Here is a 17537-nt window from a genome sequence, read left to right as displayed (position 1 = left end):
TTTGTTAAGTACATAACTCCACATGTGTACATTCATAGTTTTGATGCCTTCAGTGACAATCTATAATGTAAATAGTCATGAAAATAAAGAAAACGTATTGAAATGAGAAGGTGTGTCCAGACTTTTGGCCTGTACTATATATATATATATATATATATATATATATATACACACATATATATATATATATATATATATATATATATATATATATATATATATATATATATATATATACACATATATATACATATATATATATATATATATATATATATATATATATACATATATATATATTTATATATTTATATATATATATATAAACACACACACACACACACACACACACACACACACACACACACACACACACACACACACACACACACACACACACACACACACACACACACACACACACACACACACACACACACACACACACACACACACACACACACACACACACACACACACAGAGAGACAGACACACACACACAACGGCAGTGACTGGGATGGATGGAGGAAGCTGGATCAATGAGCTGGATTTGTACCAGGAACACTCAAGTTTCAGAACGACTGCTTTACCGTCTCAGCCATATTAGGCGATATTTGATATAAGGCTATATTTGATAATGTATATGGCTTCTATTAAGTTGGGCAAGAGTAGTAGAGTTACAGTGTACATGTAAAAAGTGGATAAAGTACACAATAGTGCTTCCTGGAGACACACACTAGGGCTAGGACAAACACAGCTCATTAGTATTAAAGCTACAGACACACAATACTCAAAGTCTACTAAAAGCACTTTCAAACAGTCTAAGTTGCAGAATGGATTTGGGGCAAAACTTGTTATTAATACAGTATAATATGGGACCTTTGCAATTATTCACAATATTAACAATTTGTTTGTAATGGTCTTATACGAGAATTTAAGAGTGCATCTAAGTCTAACTACCCTTTTGAAGGTGAGGAAGGATTTACCGGTATATACTGTATATCAACACAAACAGGGAAAATCAATGCAAAAAGAAGGGTTAATGGGCGGGAAGAACATTAAAAAGTCAAATGTTTACCTGGGATACTCCGGGCTGCATGAGTAAAGAAAATATAAGTTCAATGTAAAAACCACACAGATTGTATAATTGTTATTTATCACATCATATCATTAGAACGATTCTTGACTTGGTTTGCTGGCATCGCTATGGCGACGGAGCGTGACAGCAGCCTCGCAGGGACGTTAACAAGTCTGATTAATCAGGTGGGACTAAATGTGGACAGCTTGCGCTCCCATCTGTACAATGTCTCCGACACATTAATATGCAGGGGATCAACGAGCGCTAACAGAAAGAGTCTGATGACTCATCAGTAAAAACACCTCTAAAAAGGGCTGCTTTTTGTTTCGCGTCTTTCACAACAAGCCTCCTTGTCAGTAGAGGGCACTAAGATGCCACACAGCATATAGATAATAATGACAAACAATAAGCCAGGTGATGTCAGAAATGGAGATAGATTGAATACAAGCATATATCGTATATGTCCATAACAGTTCATTTTAATACATTAGTAAATGTCCTGCCTTTAAACAGGTGAGAAACAACCTCAAACTACATAATCTTAATATGAATGATTCCTTTTATTTTGTATTCTATTATTTTGTTACACACATTTTTGGGTCTTGTTTTTTTCTCTTTAAGTCTAAAATCAGAATAAAATTCAGTTTTGCTGAAATGCATTTTTGTACAACTTTACAACAAAGTTAGCATCATATGGGGTTTATAAATGTTAAAATACTGTACAATTACATTATAAATCATGAATACAAATAATTTCAAACAACCATTTTTAATTTACTCTATTCGTTTTACTTTAGCTAGTGACAAAAATGAAGTGTTTGACTTATTTTACATCTTCAGAATTATTGTCACCATTTTTTTTTTACATTTCTACTTCAATATTGATCCAAATGATAGTAAAAAAAACAAAAACAATGTTTTACATGCAATTTATAACCAGCGGTATTTATTTTACTTTTTATTTTTCTCTTAACCTTTGTCTTAAAAAATATTTATAAAAAAAAATATCAAAGTGTCTAGGGTTTATTATATAATTAATTATATTAAGTTAAGTTAACCTTAACATAACTTAACTTAATATAATCAATTATATTATAAACCCTAGACATTTTGGTATTTATTTTTACAAATATTTTTTAATATTATATTAATATATATCATATATTTTAATATTTGTTTTTATAAATATTTTTAAATATTATATTAATATATATTATACATTTTAATATTAATATATATATATTAATAATATTAAAATAATAATTAATATACATTATATATTTAAAAAAATAATATAATTAATTAAATTAAGTTAAGTTAACCTTAACATAACTTAACTTAATATAATTAATTATACTATAAACCCTAGACATTTTGGTATTTGTTTTTACAAATATTTTTTAATATTATATTAGTATATATTATATATTTTAATATTTGTTTTTATAAATATTTTTAAATATTATATTAATATATATTATACATTTTAATATTAATATATATATATTAATAATATTAATTAATATACATTATATATTTAAAAAAATAATATAATTAATTATATTATATTTTATTAATTATATTATAATTTTTAGAACTTATAATGAGACTGTATTTTTTTTCTACCCCAGCAAAATGTACCATGTTAACAGAATAGAACATCTGCTCAGACATACCAAAGTTTGTTGGAATGTGGTCAAATAAATGAAAACCTAAGTATATTGTCAAGTGCTACCGCTACTGCTGCGGTTATACATTTTTTAGTGTGATATTAAGTAATATATGATGTATGTAAATCCATCAATTGACAATTAACTGAAGAGTCTTCAATAGTCGCCAAGTGTGTGGTCTACAATGGTCGGCGTCTCAAATTGACAGCAGGTCATTACCAGCTATGGCTGTAGGCAATCCCCTGATAAAACTGTTGAGTCAGTAATAAATTATACTGACTCAACTACTAACTTTATACTGAGTCAGTATTCATTTTAAGTTTGTTACTTACCGCTATTAAAACAGTGGTTCTGTTGCCGGTGTGTCGTGCAAAACACTTGTTCATGAACGACCATGTGGCAAAAGGGCTATTTTCTCATGCACCCCAAATCATTATCAGAGTACCAACAACTAAGGACTGTCTGTGCAATGTGTGCCCATTGGTGCCCATGTATGCTACCTTGTTTGATTTCATCCGCCGTCCTGTCGATGAGCACATAGAGCGACCAAACCACGCATGTGATGGCGATGACGTGGAAGGTGACCGAGCACATGATCTTCCTCCTCTCGCTCGCTGTCATCTGAAGCTTCTCCCACTGTGGCCAAGAGAGGGAAGAGGCTCCAGTCACACACAAACACACACACACTTATAAAACATGTCATGTGCTGCTGTCCAAAGCTTTTACACACATGAAGTACCACTCTGCATTGCTTATGAATACACATTTTAACATCAATTTTCCACCCCCACACTGCAAAAACTGAAATCTACGTAAGATTAAATATCTCAAATAAGGGTGATATTTGCTTATTTTCTGTCTGATAAGATAATTCTTCTCACTAAGCAGATTTTAGGTTAGAGTGTTTTACTTGTTTTAAGGGTTTTGGTCCTAAATGATCTCAGTAAGATATTACAGCTTGTTGCTGAGATTTTATGACCTATATTGAGTAAAACATGCTTGAAACTAGAATATCAACTGTTGCAAAGCTGTGTCATCAACACTCACAAGTATAAAACTACTTTTTTAAAGTAATAATTTCTTATTTCAAGCATGAAAAAAAAAATCATGACTTTGACACAATTTTGTCTCATAATTAAAACGGATGACAGCCAAATGGACTTTGCAGTTTTATTTTCAATGAAACAATAGAAAATAGGTACTCATAAAGTAGTACAGTTGGCACAGTACAGTAAACTGACAGTTAATATTTAAACATTTAACATTTCTAATAAATTTGAACATGCACATTCAGATGAATTCTTCAAAATTACAATTAAAAAATGTTTGGCCAGGGGCCGGGCTGTATATATGCGCACTAATTGACTGAAAGAGCACGCACTTGGCGCGATGATGTCATGTTATCGATGGAAAAAATAGCATTTTTAGACCATATGATTTGCCTGAGCGGCTAGGAGACCCCGAGAGTAACAAGTGGTTGCCTTATTGCCTTTCCATTAAGAACAATAAATTAGTTTTTAGTATAAGTTTGCTGGTTTCAAGAAATGTAATACCGAGCGCTTATTATTATGTCAATATAATGGCACTAGCATTTACTTAATTTAAGAATATTTTTCAACATATTGAGCAAAAAGGTCTTTTTTTTTTCTACCAAGAAAAGTGCACTTGTTATTAGTGAGAATATACTTATTTTAAGGTATTTTTGGGTTTATTGCAGTTAGCTAAATAGGGACCGCAATGTTCCTTTGGGACAGAGGACCCTATTGTATTTTGTGTGTTTTATCATTATTATTCCGCCGCCTCTTTGAGCTGTAATTTGAACCCCTTAACATGCTTTAAAACTCACCATATTTGACACATACATCAGGACTGGCGAAAATTGCGATCTAATCAAAAAACCAAACCCCAAAACTCAAAATTACGCTCTAGCGCCCCCTAGGAAAAAACACAGACAAAACTGCTTGTAACTTCCGGTAGGAATGTCGTAGAGACATGAAACACAAAACCTCTATGTAGGTCTGGTTTAGACCTAGATTTCATACACTGACATTCTTCAGCAAAAATCAACAGGAAGTTGGCAATTCCCCCTTCATAACAAAATTTTTGTAAAAACAGTCACTTTTGCCTCTTTGAGCTGTAATTTGACCCCCTTAAAATGCTTCAAAACTCACCAAACTGGGCACACACATCAGGACTGGCAAAAACTGCGATCTAATAAAAAACCCAACCCCAAAACTCAAAATTGCGCTCAGCGCTTCCTAGGAATAAAACACAGACAAAACTGCTCCTAGGAAGAAGACACAGACAAAACTGCTTGTAACTTCCAGTAGGAATGTCGTAGAGACATGAAACAAAAACCTCTGTGTAGGTCTCTCTTAGACATACATTTCATTCCTTAACATCCTTCATCAAAAATCAACAGGAAGTTGGCAATTACCCCTTCAAAACAAAAGTTTTGTAAAAACAGTCATTATTGCCTCTTTGAGCTGTAATTTGACCCCCTTAAAATGCTTCAAAACTCAACAAACTGGACACACAAATCAGGACTGGCAAAAATTGCGATCTAATAAAAAACCCAACCCAAAAACTCAAAATTGCGCTCTAGCGCCCCCTAGGAAGAAAACACAGACACAACTGCTCCGAGGAAGAAAACTCAGACAAAACTGCCTGTAACTACCAGTAGGAATGTTGTAAAGACATGAAACAAAAACATCTATGTAGATCTCACTTAGACCTACATTTCATATTTTGACAACCCCCAGCCAAAATCTACAAGAAGTTTGCAATTCTCCCTTCAAAACAAAAGTTTTGTAAAAACCGGTCACCTTTTTTCAAACATTATCTCCTCTGAGCGCGTTTGTCGTGTCGGCTTCAAACTAGCACAGGAGAGAGCTTGAACCCTTCTGATTAAAAGTTGACCAAAGAGTTTTAACTACTGCTCCGGTTTGGATTTTATGAGCCGTCAAAGTCGGTCCCGTCCATCCCTGCTTGCAGCTTTAATTTTACTTGTTTTGGAAAGCCTTGACGAGCCAAATTTTCTTGTTCTATTGGCAGATAATTTTGCTTAGTTCAAATAAAATACCCCTAATTGTTGTTTTTTTTTTTTCTTGTTTTTGAACACTGACTTTTTGCAGTGCAGTCTGTGTAGCTTTAGCTGACGTATATAATGCAAGTACGCGAGATGATTGCATGGCGGTGGGCGGCATGTGTTTTCCAAAGGCAACGGGACGACTATAAAAAGCATTAGCATACTGTACAGTGATTTTTCAAAGTAGTGGCAGCTGCCTACCAGCAGGAGTGACATATTGCAAGGCATTTTTGGAACTTGCCAGGAAATAAAGGTATGTTTAATCACACCTATAGAGTGAAAGCAGATAAAGTGTTGGCTCTGGTGGGCATTTTGCAGAGAAGCCGGGAGCGTGAGACGAATATTTAAAGAAGATACTGTGATCCTAAGCCAATGCCAACATTATTACTAAGTTAAGTAAGTAACACACTGTGACATCTACTGTCACTGCATGCATGATGCTGTACTGTACATCAGCATGCATCAGCATGTGTTCACTTAAAGACAGGAAGCTTATGAAGTCAAGATCGTCATCAGCGACCGTGCATATTCATATGTGCAGCTAATGAAGACCAGCTTTTTAATTAGTTATGGGACTGATAGGAGCCTCACAATACAACACTATTTACAAGTTCCGCTCAAAAAAAGGGCTTCAAAGCACAAGTGCAATACTTATAGCTTTTTTTTTTTTTTTTACAGCTAGTGGTATTTTAGTCACGTTTCCTGCAAAACGCACATATCAGCACGCGGCAGGAGGAGTGAGAATTAACATCTTTGGATGGTCCTAATTTCCAAAATGTGGAATAACTGTCAATCATGTGGAATTTGAGGGCTCCAACGTTCACATTACTTAAGTGCTGGGTTATTGCTACATCTTAAAATATAGAAAACTGTCTTTTTAATAATGGTACACTGCAAAAAGTCAGTGTTCAAAAACAAGGGAAAAAAATACAAAAATTAGGAGCATTTTACTTGAACTAAGCAAAATTATCTGCCAATATAAACAAGAAAATTTGGCTTGTCATTCAAGACTTTCCATAACAAGTAAAATTAGCTAACCTTAATGAACCCCAAAATACCTTAAAATAATATATTCTCACTAATAACAAGTGCACTTTTTTTGATAGAAAAAAATAATATGAGCCCTTTTTTCTCAGTATGTTGAAAACTATTCTTAAATTAAGTAAATGCTAGTGCCATTATATTGACATAATAATACGCGCTCGGCATTACATTTCTTGAAACCAGCAAACTTATACTAAAAACTAGTTTATTTTTCTTAATGGAAAGGCAACAAGGCAACTGCTTGTTACTCTCGGGGTCTCCGAGCCGCTCAGGCAAATCATATGGTCTAAAAAAGCATTTTCCCATCGATAACATGACATCATCGCGCATCGCGCATGCTCTTTCAGTCAATTAGTGCGCAAGGATATTTACAGCCCGGCGCCCAGTCAATTTTTTTTAATTGTAATTTTGAAGAATTTATCTAACTATTTCTGTTCAAAATTGTTTGAAATGTCAAATGTTTAAATATTAACTGTCAGTTTACTGTACTGTGCCAACTGTACTACTATAAGAGTACATCTTTTCTATTGTTTCATTGAAAATAAAACAGCAAAGTCCATTTGGCTGTCATCTGTTTTAATTATGAGACATAATTGTGTCAAAGTCATGATTTTTTATTTCATGCTTGAAATAAGAAATGATTACTTTGAAAAATCAGTTGTATACTTGTGAGTGTTGATGACACAGCTTTGCAACACTAGTATCAAGCATGTTTTACTCAATATAGGTCATAAAATCTCAGCAACAAGCTGTAATATCTTACTGAGATCATTTAGGACCAAAACCCTTAAAACAAAATCTGCTTAGTGAGAAGAATTATCTTATCAGACAGAAAATAAGCAAATATCACCCTTATTTGAGATATTTAATCTTACTTAGATTTCAGTTTTTGCAGTGTATGACCCGATCCGACATCGGTCCGATAACACACACAAAAAAAGAACAATTATGAGATGATATGTGCTTGGATGCAAGCAGCGTGTTTACTTGTGCATAGCTGGACAGCCAGTTAACATCTAAATGTCCTCCAACAAGCACACAGTTTTTTTTTTGTATTTTAGTCAAATCATTTACAAAATGTAAACATGGTAGGCTATAGGCTACTAGGAGCTAGCAGCTACACAACAGCAAAGCACACCAGCCAGAAATACGTAATAAGTGAAGTGAATCATATCTATTATTTTTTTCCCAATGACTCAAAGCGCTTGACATTGAACCCATTATCTACATCTAAGCTACATTTACACTAGTGTGGGTGGCACTGGGAGTAAGGTGGGTGAAGTGTCTTGCCCGAGGACACAACAGCAAGGACTGGAATGGCGAATTTAAACCAAGTTTACAGTCGGCCGCTCTACCATCTCAGCCACGCAATTGGAGCCTTGAGGATTGTTGATACCGATACTATAAGCATGCATCACAGTGCATTCTTTACAGTAGGTAAGGTTGTATTTTTGCCGACATTCTTCGCTTTAAGCATGAATGAAGAATGTGTGAAGGATGCACTACCCACCTGATAAGATCTGATAAGTTGGAAAAAGAAAGAGATGATACACTATTATCTGTTCACAGATACTACCTGGTGGTTGTTTGAGTACTCTGCAGCGAGTCCTGAATAGTCCCACTCCCACATTTGTCAATACAAACAAACGTCAAATAATTTACTTTGACTAAGGCAGAAGTGTTAGAAAGTACCCAGCAACAAATGTGTCCGCATCATTCAACTTATTGCATGAATGCCTCAATTTAATGAATTATTGTGACTAGAGATGTCCGATAATGGCTTTTTTGCCGATATCCGATATTCCGATATTGTCCAACTCTTAATTATCGATTCCAATATCAACCGATACCGATATATAGTCGTGGAATTAACACATTATTATGCCTAATTTTGTTGTGATGCCCCGCTGGATGCATTAAACAATGTAACAAGGTTTTCCAAAATAAATCAACTCAAGTTATGGAAAAAAATGCCAACATGGCACTGCCATATTTCTTATTGAAGTCACAAAGTGCATTATTTTTTTTAACATGCCTCAAAACAGCAGCTTGGAATTTGGGACATGCTCTCCCTGAGAGAGCATGAGGAGGTTGAGGTGGGCGGGGTTGAGGTTGAGGGGTAGGGGGTAGCGGGGGGTGTTTATTATAGCGTCCCGGAAGAGTTAGTGCTGCAAGAGGGTTCTGGGTATTTATTCTGTTGTGTTTATGTTGTGTTACGGTGCGGATGTTGTGTGTGGGTTCACAGTGTGGCGCATATTTGTAACAGTGTTAAAGTTGTTTATACGGCCACCCTCAGTGTGACCTGTATGGTTGTTGACCAAGTATGCATTGCATTCACCGGTGTGTGTGAAAAGCCGTAGATATTATGTGATTGGGCCGGCACGCAAAGGCAGTGTCTTTAAGGCACGCCCCCAATATTGTTGTCTGGGTGGAAATCAGGAGAAATTCGGGAGAATGGTTGCCCCGGGAGATTTTCGGGACGGGCACTGAAATTCGGGAGTCTCCCGGGAAAATCGGGAGGGTTGGCAAGTATGACTGGGAGACGCAACTGCTCTGTACTTCTCCCTACGTCCGTGTACCACTCCGTACAGCGGTGTTTTATAAAAAGTCATACATTTTACCCGATAATTTCCGATATTACATTTTAAAGCATTTATCGGTCGATAAAGATATCGGAAGTCCTATATTATCGGACATCTCTAATAAAGATCATTGCTAGAAAATCATATCTTTAGATTTTTCTGCCATTGATCATGTAAGGTAAGCATTTTTTCAAGTGCAAGTATAATGCTCGTTACAGCAATCACAAGAGAGCACTATGTCTATCTCCATTTTTTTTAAATAAATGTCCTATTGCAGTTGGTACCTGAACTAAAAGGACCATAAAGCTACTGTCCAGTTATTTTGTTCATCACAAACAATGTCCTGATGGGTGGAAATTGGCCTTTTGTATGAATCATATTGCTGGAAGCGTTAAGGCATGCAATCGAGGTCTCACCTTGCGTAGAGGCTTCAGCTTGGTCTCCATGATAAACTCGTACTTGCAGAGCTCACAGCAGCGGGTGTCGGAGCTCTTGATCCACTGCTGCAGACATGACTGGTGCACAAAGCGCAGGCTGCCCGTGCAGTGACACGGCGTGATCAGAGGACTCTCGTCGTCGCCTTCGCAGTGACAGATCCTACACAAGAGCAAGATTACAGTCAGAAGTCATGGCAGATGATACAGATCTGAGAGTCATTTGACAGAAGCTATAGATTATATTAGGTTCAATCAGGTACACATCAAATACAAGGCTGACATCCCATCTGGAGACATTATTGCTCAGTTTTGATTGACATGCTGTGGTTGTGGTCTGCAGCAATAGTTTCCCTTCCTCATTGAGCAAAATAAGGTAAATAAATATCATATTGATGATTATGCTTATGTACAGTACAGGTTGCTGATTATGCATACTTTCCTCAAGGGAAAAAAACAGCCTAAACAAAAAAGGTGTCCCTTAAATGGGATTGTCTTTATCCTGGTTCAGGTCAGGATATAAGAACGCACATGCGCACGTCAGAATGTGACTTTGCAGGATCTACTTTCAGATGAGAGGGACACCTAGAAGGACAACTGACATATATATCAATTGTCATAAGAGACAGCACTCTTGGAAGCTGATTCTCTGGCAAATTATTGAAAATGTTAGCGCAAAGGTTTTATTTAATGCAGTATTGTCATTTTCCAATGAAAAGCAAGCATATCAGTTAAACGTTTAGACCAGGGATATTCAACTACATTGTTTTGGGGGCCAAATTTCCAGAAAGCTAAGGACCATGGTCCGGATTTTTCCCTTAAAGGGGAACATTATCACCAGACCTATGTAAGCGTCAATATATACCTTGATGTTGCAGAAAAAAGACCATATATTTTTTTAACCGATTTCCGAACTCTAAATGGGTGAATTTTGGCGAATTAAACGGCTTTCTATTATTCGCTCTCGGAGCGATGACGTCACGTTGTGACGTCACACCGGGAAGCAATCCGCCATTTTCCCAAACACATTACAAACACCGAGTCAAATCAGCTCTGTTATTTTCCGTTTTTTCGACTGTTTTCCGTACCTTGGAGACATCATGCCTCGTCGGTGTGTTGTCGGAGGGTGTAACAACACGAACAGGGACGGATTCAAGTTGCACCAGTGGCCCAAAGATGAGAAAGTGGCAAGAAATTGGACGTTTGTTCCGCACACTTTACCGACGAAAGCTATGCTACGACAGAGATGGCAAGAATGTGTGGATATCCTGCGACACTCAAAGCAGATGCATTTCCAACTGGACTGGACAGATCAGCTTTCAGGGAAAGAGAGCGGATGAGGGTATGTCTACAGAATATATTAATTGATGAAAACTGGGCTGTCTGCACTCTCAAAGTGCATGTTGTTGCCAAATGTATTTCATATGCTGTAAACCTAGTTCATAGTTGTTAGTTTCCTTTAATGCCAAACAAACACATACCAATCGTTGGTTAGAAGGCGATCGCCGGATTCGTCCTCGCTTTCTCCCGTGTCGCTGGCTGTCGTGTCGTTTTCGCTTGCATACGGTTCAAACCGATATGGCTCAATAGCTTCAGTTTCTTCTTCAATTTCGTTTTCGCTACCTGCCTCCACACTACAACCATCCGTTTCAATACATGCGTAATCTGTTGAATCGCTTAAGCTGCTGAAATCCGTGTCTGAATCCGAGCTAATGTCGCTATACCTTGCTGTTCTATCCGCCATGTTTGTTTGTATTGGCATCACTGTGTGACGTCACAGGAAAATGGACGGGTGTATATAACGATGGTTATAATCAGGCACTTTGAAGCTTTTTTAGGGATATTGCGTGATGGGTAAAACTTTTAAAAAAAACTTCGAAAAATTAAATAAGCCACTGGGAACTGATTTTTAATGGTTTTAACCATTCTGAAATTGTGATAATGTTCCCCTTTAACTATAAGTCTTATTTTGTATATTCTGGACAACCAGTGTCCTTTACAGTAGACATTTAATTTTAGCCTGTTTGTTTTTTTCAGAGTTACAGACTGGAGCGCTCCGCTCTTCTGCAAAAATGTGAGTCCCTCACAAGTTTTTCCAACTGAACTTACAGTACGTGTCACCAGTTGAATAGCTCAAATGATGAAAAAGAGAGGACCTAAAAATGGAACTTTAAGAAACACGACTCGTCTAAAGATATAAAGATATGAATAAACAAGCTACAGAAACACCATACTAACATAAATCACATAATAAAAAATGTAACTGCTAAAAAGAAGGGGACTGGAAGGGGTGCCTGAAGGAAAGCCTCAGTAATGCAAATTACAAAAAAAATGCCAATGCAACAATTCGCCGATGTGTAAACAGTGGTTCAAGTTCCTCTATACAACAAGAGCACACTAGTGCTGTTAGGAATTTCCTGCAAAAATCTTTGTTTCCCAAGTTTTGAACTGAACTTGTGAGCCAATATAGTGTATAGATTTGCCCCGTGCCGCCAGTTGAATATTCCTGGTCTAAATACACCTGTTCACTCTGCACATAGAGCAGGGGTGTCAAACGAGGTTAGGTTTGTAGTTATGTCACCTTTAATTCGGCTATCATGGTGTCATTTTGACAATTGTTTTGATTCTTAATTTTAATATTTGAATGATGATCATGTGTTGTGGCAGTTGTGGATGTCAACAATGCGGCGGTTTGAGGAAACACTTTTTCAAACACGCCAACATTAGACTGCTGAACAGGAAGTGGTTAAAGTTTAGTGGCTTTGTAAATACACTGTTTTGAAACGACACCAAACCGACTTGAAGTGTTTTGCCAAAAGGATTATTTGTAATGTGTACATTTTCAGAAAGTGCTCAGTCTATTTTAGGCCAAAGTAAGACAAAGAAAACAATTTTGAAGTTTTCTTTGATTTTAAATGATTATGCCATGACTTTACCAGTCCGCGTGAGAATAGATTTTCCTCCATGCGGCCCCTGAGCTACAATGAGTTTGACACCCCTGGCCTAGAAGAAGTGGTTCTTAACCTGGGTTCGATCGAACCCTAGGGGTTCGGTGAGTCAGCCTTAGGGGTTCGGCAGAGCCTCCGCTACGGAGGTCAAGACACATCCGACTTATCGTGTAAATAAAAACTTCTCCCTATTAGCGTATTATGGATACCCCCAAACGATGTTCCCTCTAATTTTCCATCTGATTTGCAGGTTGTTTGATTGATCGATTGAAACTTTTACTAGCAGATTGCAAAGGAATATACATTATATGAAACAGTACAGTTTACACAGTACAGTACATATTCCGTACAATTGACCACTAAATGGTAACACCCGAATAAGTTTTTCAACTTGTTTAAGTCGGGGTCCACGTTAATCAATTCATGGTAATGTGTGTAAGGTGTGTAATTTGTTGTGAGTTCATGCACTGTGTTGGTTTTGTTCTTTGAAGGTGATGTTCATGCACGGTTAATTTTGTGCACTAGTAAAAAAATATATAACTTTTTCTTGAATTTGAAAAAAAAAACATTTTATTTTTCACTAAAGAAGGGTTCGGTGAATGCGCATATGAAACTGGTGGGGTTCGGTACCTCCAACAAGGGTAAAACCACTGCTTTAGACAGTATTATACATACATCAATATTTCTTACATACATGTCTTTCATTAGATTAAAGGGGTTAGGGTTCCTGCGAGCTAAACAAATGCATTGACTCAAATGTTCAGTTTGCCAGCAGCATGTGTACAGAAGACTGCACACCCACGTGTTTAGGGCACTGGCTGGAAATAAAAGGTAGTTAGCATTGCTTGAGCGGTGAAACACACTTCCTGTTTGGCAGTAATTGTAGCGTGGCACAGGTGATGTCGGGACATGTCAGCATACAGTCTGCGGTTAAGTACTACAAACTTTCTATCCGTATGTCAAATTGTAAAAACAGAACTCAAAGTCAACCCCCTGCTGTGAACTCACGCTTACAGCCACCTGACAGGAAGCTGCCATGACGTCATTGTTTGGGTGTGCGTGTGTGTTTACAGAGACGACAAAGCCAATTTGAAGCCAATAATCCACCAGAGGACCTCAGGTTCTTTTCTCTCTCTCTAGTGTTTTCTCATCAGAGCACAGCTGATGTTTATGTACACTATAATCAGGGACGAGGACTTTTCTCGTGCTTGTTTGGTTTGTTTGCAGTGGTGGATAACATACAGCTCTGTATCACACTGGGAGTTGTCTAATATTGTAAGTGAAAAATATTGATTACTACAACCCCATTAAAAATGTATTAACGTATTGTGAAATCAATATCTGAGTGTATGACAAAACAAAGCGCCCTTTTAATGACTGTTGACAATGCTCCATTTCCACTGCAGAGTAGCAACTTTACTCAGCAGTTTTCCCCACAATCATACCACTCGACACCGTGGAAAACCATGTTGATCAAAGGCATCAGACAAAACAAAACATGCTATAAGCATACTTGCCAACCCTCCCGAATTTTCCGAGAGACTCCCGAATTTCAGTGCCTCTCCCGAAAATCTCCCGGGACAACCATTCTTCCGAATTTCTCCCGATTTCCAGCCAGACTTAAGGCACGCCCCCTCCAGGTCCGTGCGGACCTGAGTGAGGACAGCCTGTCGTCACGTCCGCTTTGCCTTCATATAAACAACGTGCCGGCCCAGTCACGTTATAACATCTACGGCTTTTGGCGAGTGCACAACTGCACACACAACAAGAAGGAGACGAAGAAGAGACAGTCATGGCGACCATGAGCGACAGAGAATAGAACGAGGATGGACAATTCAACCCTAAACTCACTCCTTTCCTGCAAATTAAATTTCACAGATGCTGCCAGTAATAGAGTGATCTAAGTTGTTTGTTGCCATCTCCTGGTGAATGTTGGGTATAGTGTTCTGTGGTTACTTTTTGGTTGGCCAACGGTTTACGTTGTATTGCGCACCCTGACGGCAAGTGTGGGAGTCGGTTCTGAAGTATGAAGTAAAGAGACGTAACTTCATCACCTCGCCTGGTTATTGACTCCAACCCAGAATTGAAGTGAAGTGAATTATATTTATATAGCGCTTTTTCTCCAGTGACTCAAAGCGCTTTACATTGTGAAACCCAATATTTAAGTTACATTTAAACCAGTGTGGGTGGCACTGGGAGCAGGTGGGTAAAGTGTCTTGCCCAAGGACACAACGGCAGTGAATAGGATGGCAGAAGCGGGGATCGAACCTGCAACCCTGAAGTTGCTGGCACGGCCGCTCTACCAACCGAGCTACACCGGCCCCACGACTGCCCATACCTATGCTTCTTCAAAGGCTGTGCTACTGGCTGCAAAGCATTGCACTTTCAAATACAACAATGAGTAGAGGAGTGTTATGTGTGTATATGTGTAAATAAATGAACACTGAAATTCAAGTATTTATTTTATTTATATGTATATATATATATATATATATATATATATATATATATATATATATACAACAGTAAATTGAGCTACAGCTGTATGAACAATATACGACAAATTATTTCAAACCACAACAAAACAATTGCAAAGGAGCCGTCTGCCCCCAGACAGAGCGACTCCAAAACCAACAAAGGCTGCAACTGCCGCAAGAAACCTGATTGCCCTCTCAACGGGGGGTGCTTACAAACATCAGTCGTATACCAATCAAAGGTAACACGCAAGGACATTAACACATCCGACACATATATGATTAACCGAGGGAGAGTTCAAAACCAGATGGAACAATCACAAGGCTTCTTTCAGGAACCAAAACCTGCGGAATACTACAGAACTCAGCAAACACATTTGACCTCAAAGACAATAATGTTGAATATTCAATAACATGGCAAATTCTTGCATCCAGCACACCTTACACCAGTGGTAATAAAAGATGCAACCTATGCTTAAAAGAGAAACTGTTTATTATATACCGCCCAGACCTGTCATCCCTCAACAAGCGCAGCGAAATTGTATCAGCATGCCGTCACAGACGGAAACACCTCCTAGGTAACACATGAGCCAATCACCACGCCCCTACGTCAGCCTGTACCTACCCACTCTGTGCCCTATATAAACCATGGGATGTGAATGCTTCTTTAAAATCTCCTGATGATTGAGGGAACCCCTCATGAAACAGGCCTGTAGAGATGAAGTAGTCTTGTGATTTTTTTCCCACACATGCATATATATATATATGTATATAAAAAAAAAAAATATATATATATATATATATCTCCCGAATTTGGAGGTCTCAAGGTTGGCAAGTATGGGTTTAAGTAAATGATAAATGATAAATGGGTTGTACTTGTATAGCGCTTTTCTACCTTCAAGGTACTCAAAGCGCTTTGACACTACTTCCACATTTACCCATTCACACACACATTCACACACTGATGGAGGGAGCTGCCATGCAAGGCGCTAACCAGCACCCATCAGGAGCAAGGGTGAAGTGTCTTGCTCAGGACACAACGGACATGGCGAGGTTGGTACTAGGTGGGGATTGAACCAGGGACCCTCGGGTTGCGCACGGCCACTCTCCCACTGCGCCACGCCGTCCCTAGTACAGTAACAACATCAGGGGAGTCCACTACTTTTCATCATCTACATTCCACCTCTTGGCAACATTTTCCATTTGTTGTTTAGAACACATTTTTACTGTTATGCAGATGACACCCAGCTCTACCTCTCCATCAAAACCATCTCTTCTCTTCCTCATTCCTCCCTTACAGATTGCCTCGATGAACCCAAGCGGTGGTTCTCATCCAATTTCCTTCAACTCAACAGCAATAAAAACAAAATCTTACTTGTAGCTACCAAATCCAGTCCAGCCAAAACCAACAGCTTGTACATTACTCTCTGCAATTCCTCCATCTCACCCTCCTCCCCAGTTGAGAGTCTGAGTGTCATCCTCCAGAGCACGATCTCTTTTCAAGCCCACATAAATAACATTACCAGGTCTGCTTACTTTCATCGACGCAATATTAATAATCGCCTTCACCCATCTTTTACCCCACATACTGATGCCATACTGGTTCATAGCCTTGTCACCCCCCGCCTGGACTACTGCAACTCTCTCCTCTCACCTGTTCTGCAGCAACTCCACTGGCTACCCATCAAACACTGTATCCAATTAAAATAATTATTTTCACTTTCAAAGCAATCCATAACCTTTTCCCGTCTTATCTTTCTGACCTGCTCCATGTCACCACACCCTCACGTTCCCTAAGATCCTCGCCTTCTGTCCATTTCACTGTCCCCTTAAATAGACGGTCCACCATGGGGGCCCGAGCTTTCAGCCACTCAGCCCCTCATGCTTGGAACTCACTACCACCAGACCTTTGCCATATGGACTCAATTTCCCTCTTCAAATCAAGACTCAAAACATACCTATTCCTGACTGCTTTTTCACTGTAAATTGTATCTATCTTTGTTGTTGTTTTTATCTAATTGATTTTATTGTTTTGTTTTTGTCCTTGAGTGCCTAGAAAGGCGCCGTATAAGAAAAATTTATTATTATTATTATTATATTGAGAGACAAGTATTCATGCTGTGAGAGCGGAAATCCGCCACTACAAGCCCAGGGAGAGTTCATTACCACAGCTTGCAGGAAAGCTCCAGAAGCGTGCACGCCAACCTTTGTCACTATT

The 17537-nt window shown here is 38.2% G+C and overlaps 1 protein-coding gene across 2 annotated transcripts in view; it reads right to left on the bottom strand.

Annotated features, from left to right (window-relative positions):
• The window catches only part of marchf8 (membrane-associated ring finger (C3HC4) 8), a 247408-nt gene that overhangs the window by 7163 nt on the left and 222708 nt on the right, over positions 1 to 17537 (bottom strand). Inside the window, exons 6-8 of one of the 2 annotated variants that reach the window (XM_061950809.1) lie at positions 9880 to 10060; positions 3250 to 3385; positions 1080 to 1094 (exon numbers count right to left, since the gene is read on the bottom strand). In XM_061950809.1, the coding sequence (XP_061806793.1) occupies positions 1080 to 1094; positions 3250 to 3385; positions 9880 to 10060 (332 nt within the window). The remainder of the gene's footprint in view (positions 1 to 1079; positions 1095 to 3249; positions 3386 to 9879; positions 10061 to 17537) is intronic. The other variant, XM_061950734.1, reaches the window with a different exon arrangement.

Source organism: Nerophis lumbriciformis, linkage group LG02 (assembly GCF_033978685.3).
Source record: "Nerophis lumbriciformis linkage group LG02, RoL_Nlum_v2.1, whole genome shotgun sequence".
Lineage (NCBI taxonomy): Eukaryota > Metazoa > Chordata > Actinopteri > Syngnathiformes > Syngnathidae > Nerophis > Nerophis lumbriciformis.
This window is presented reverse-complemented; position numbering and strand designations above follow the sequence as displayed.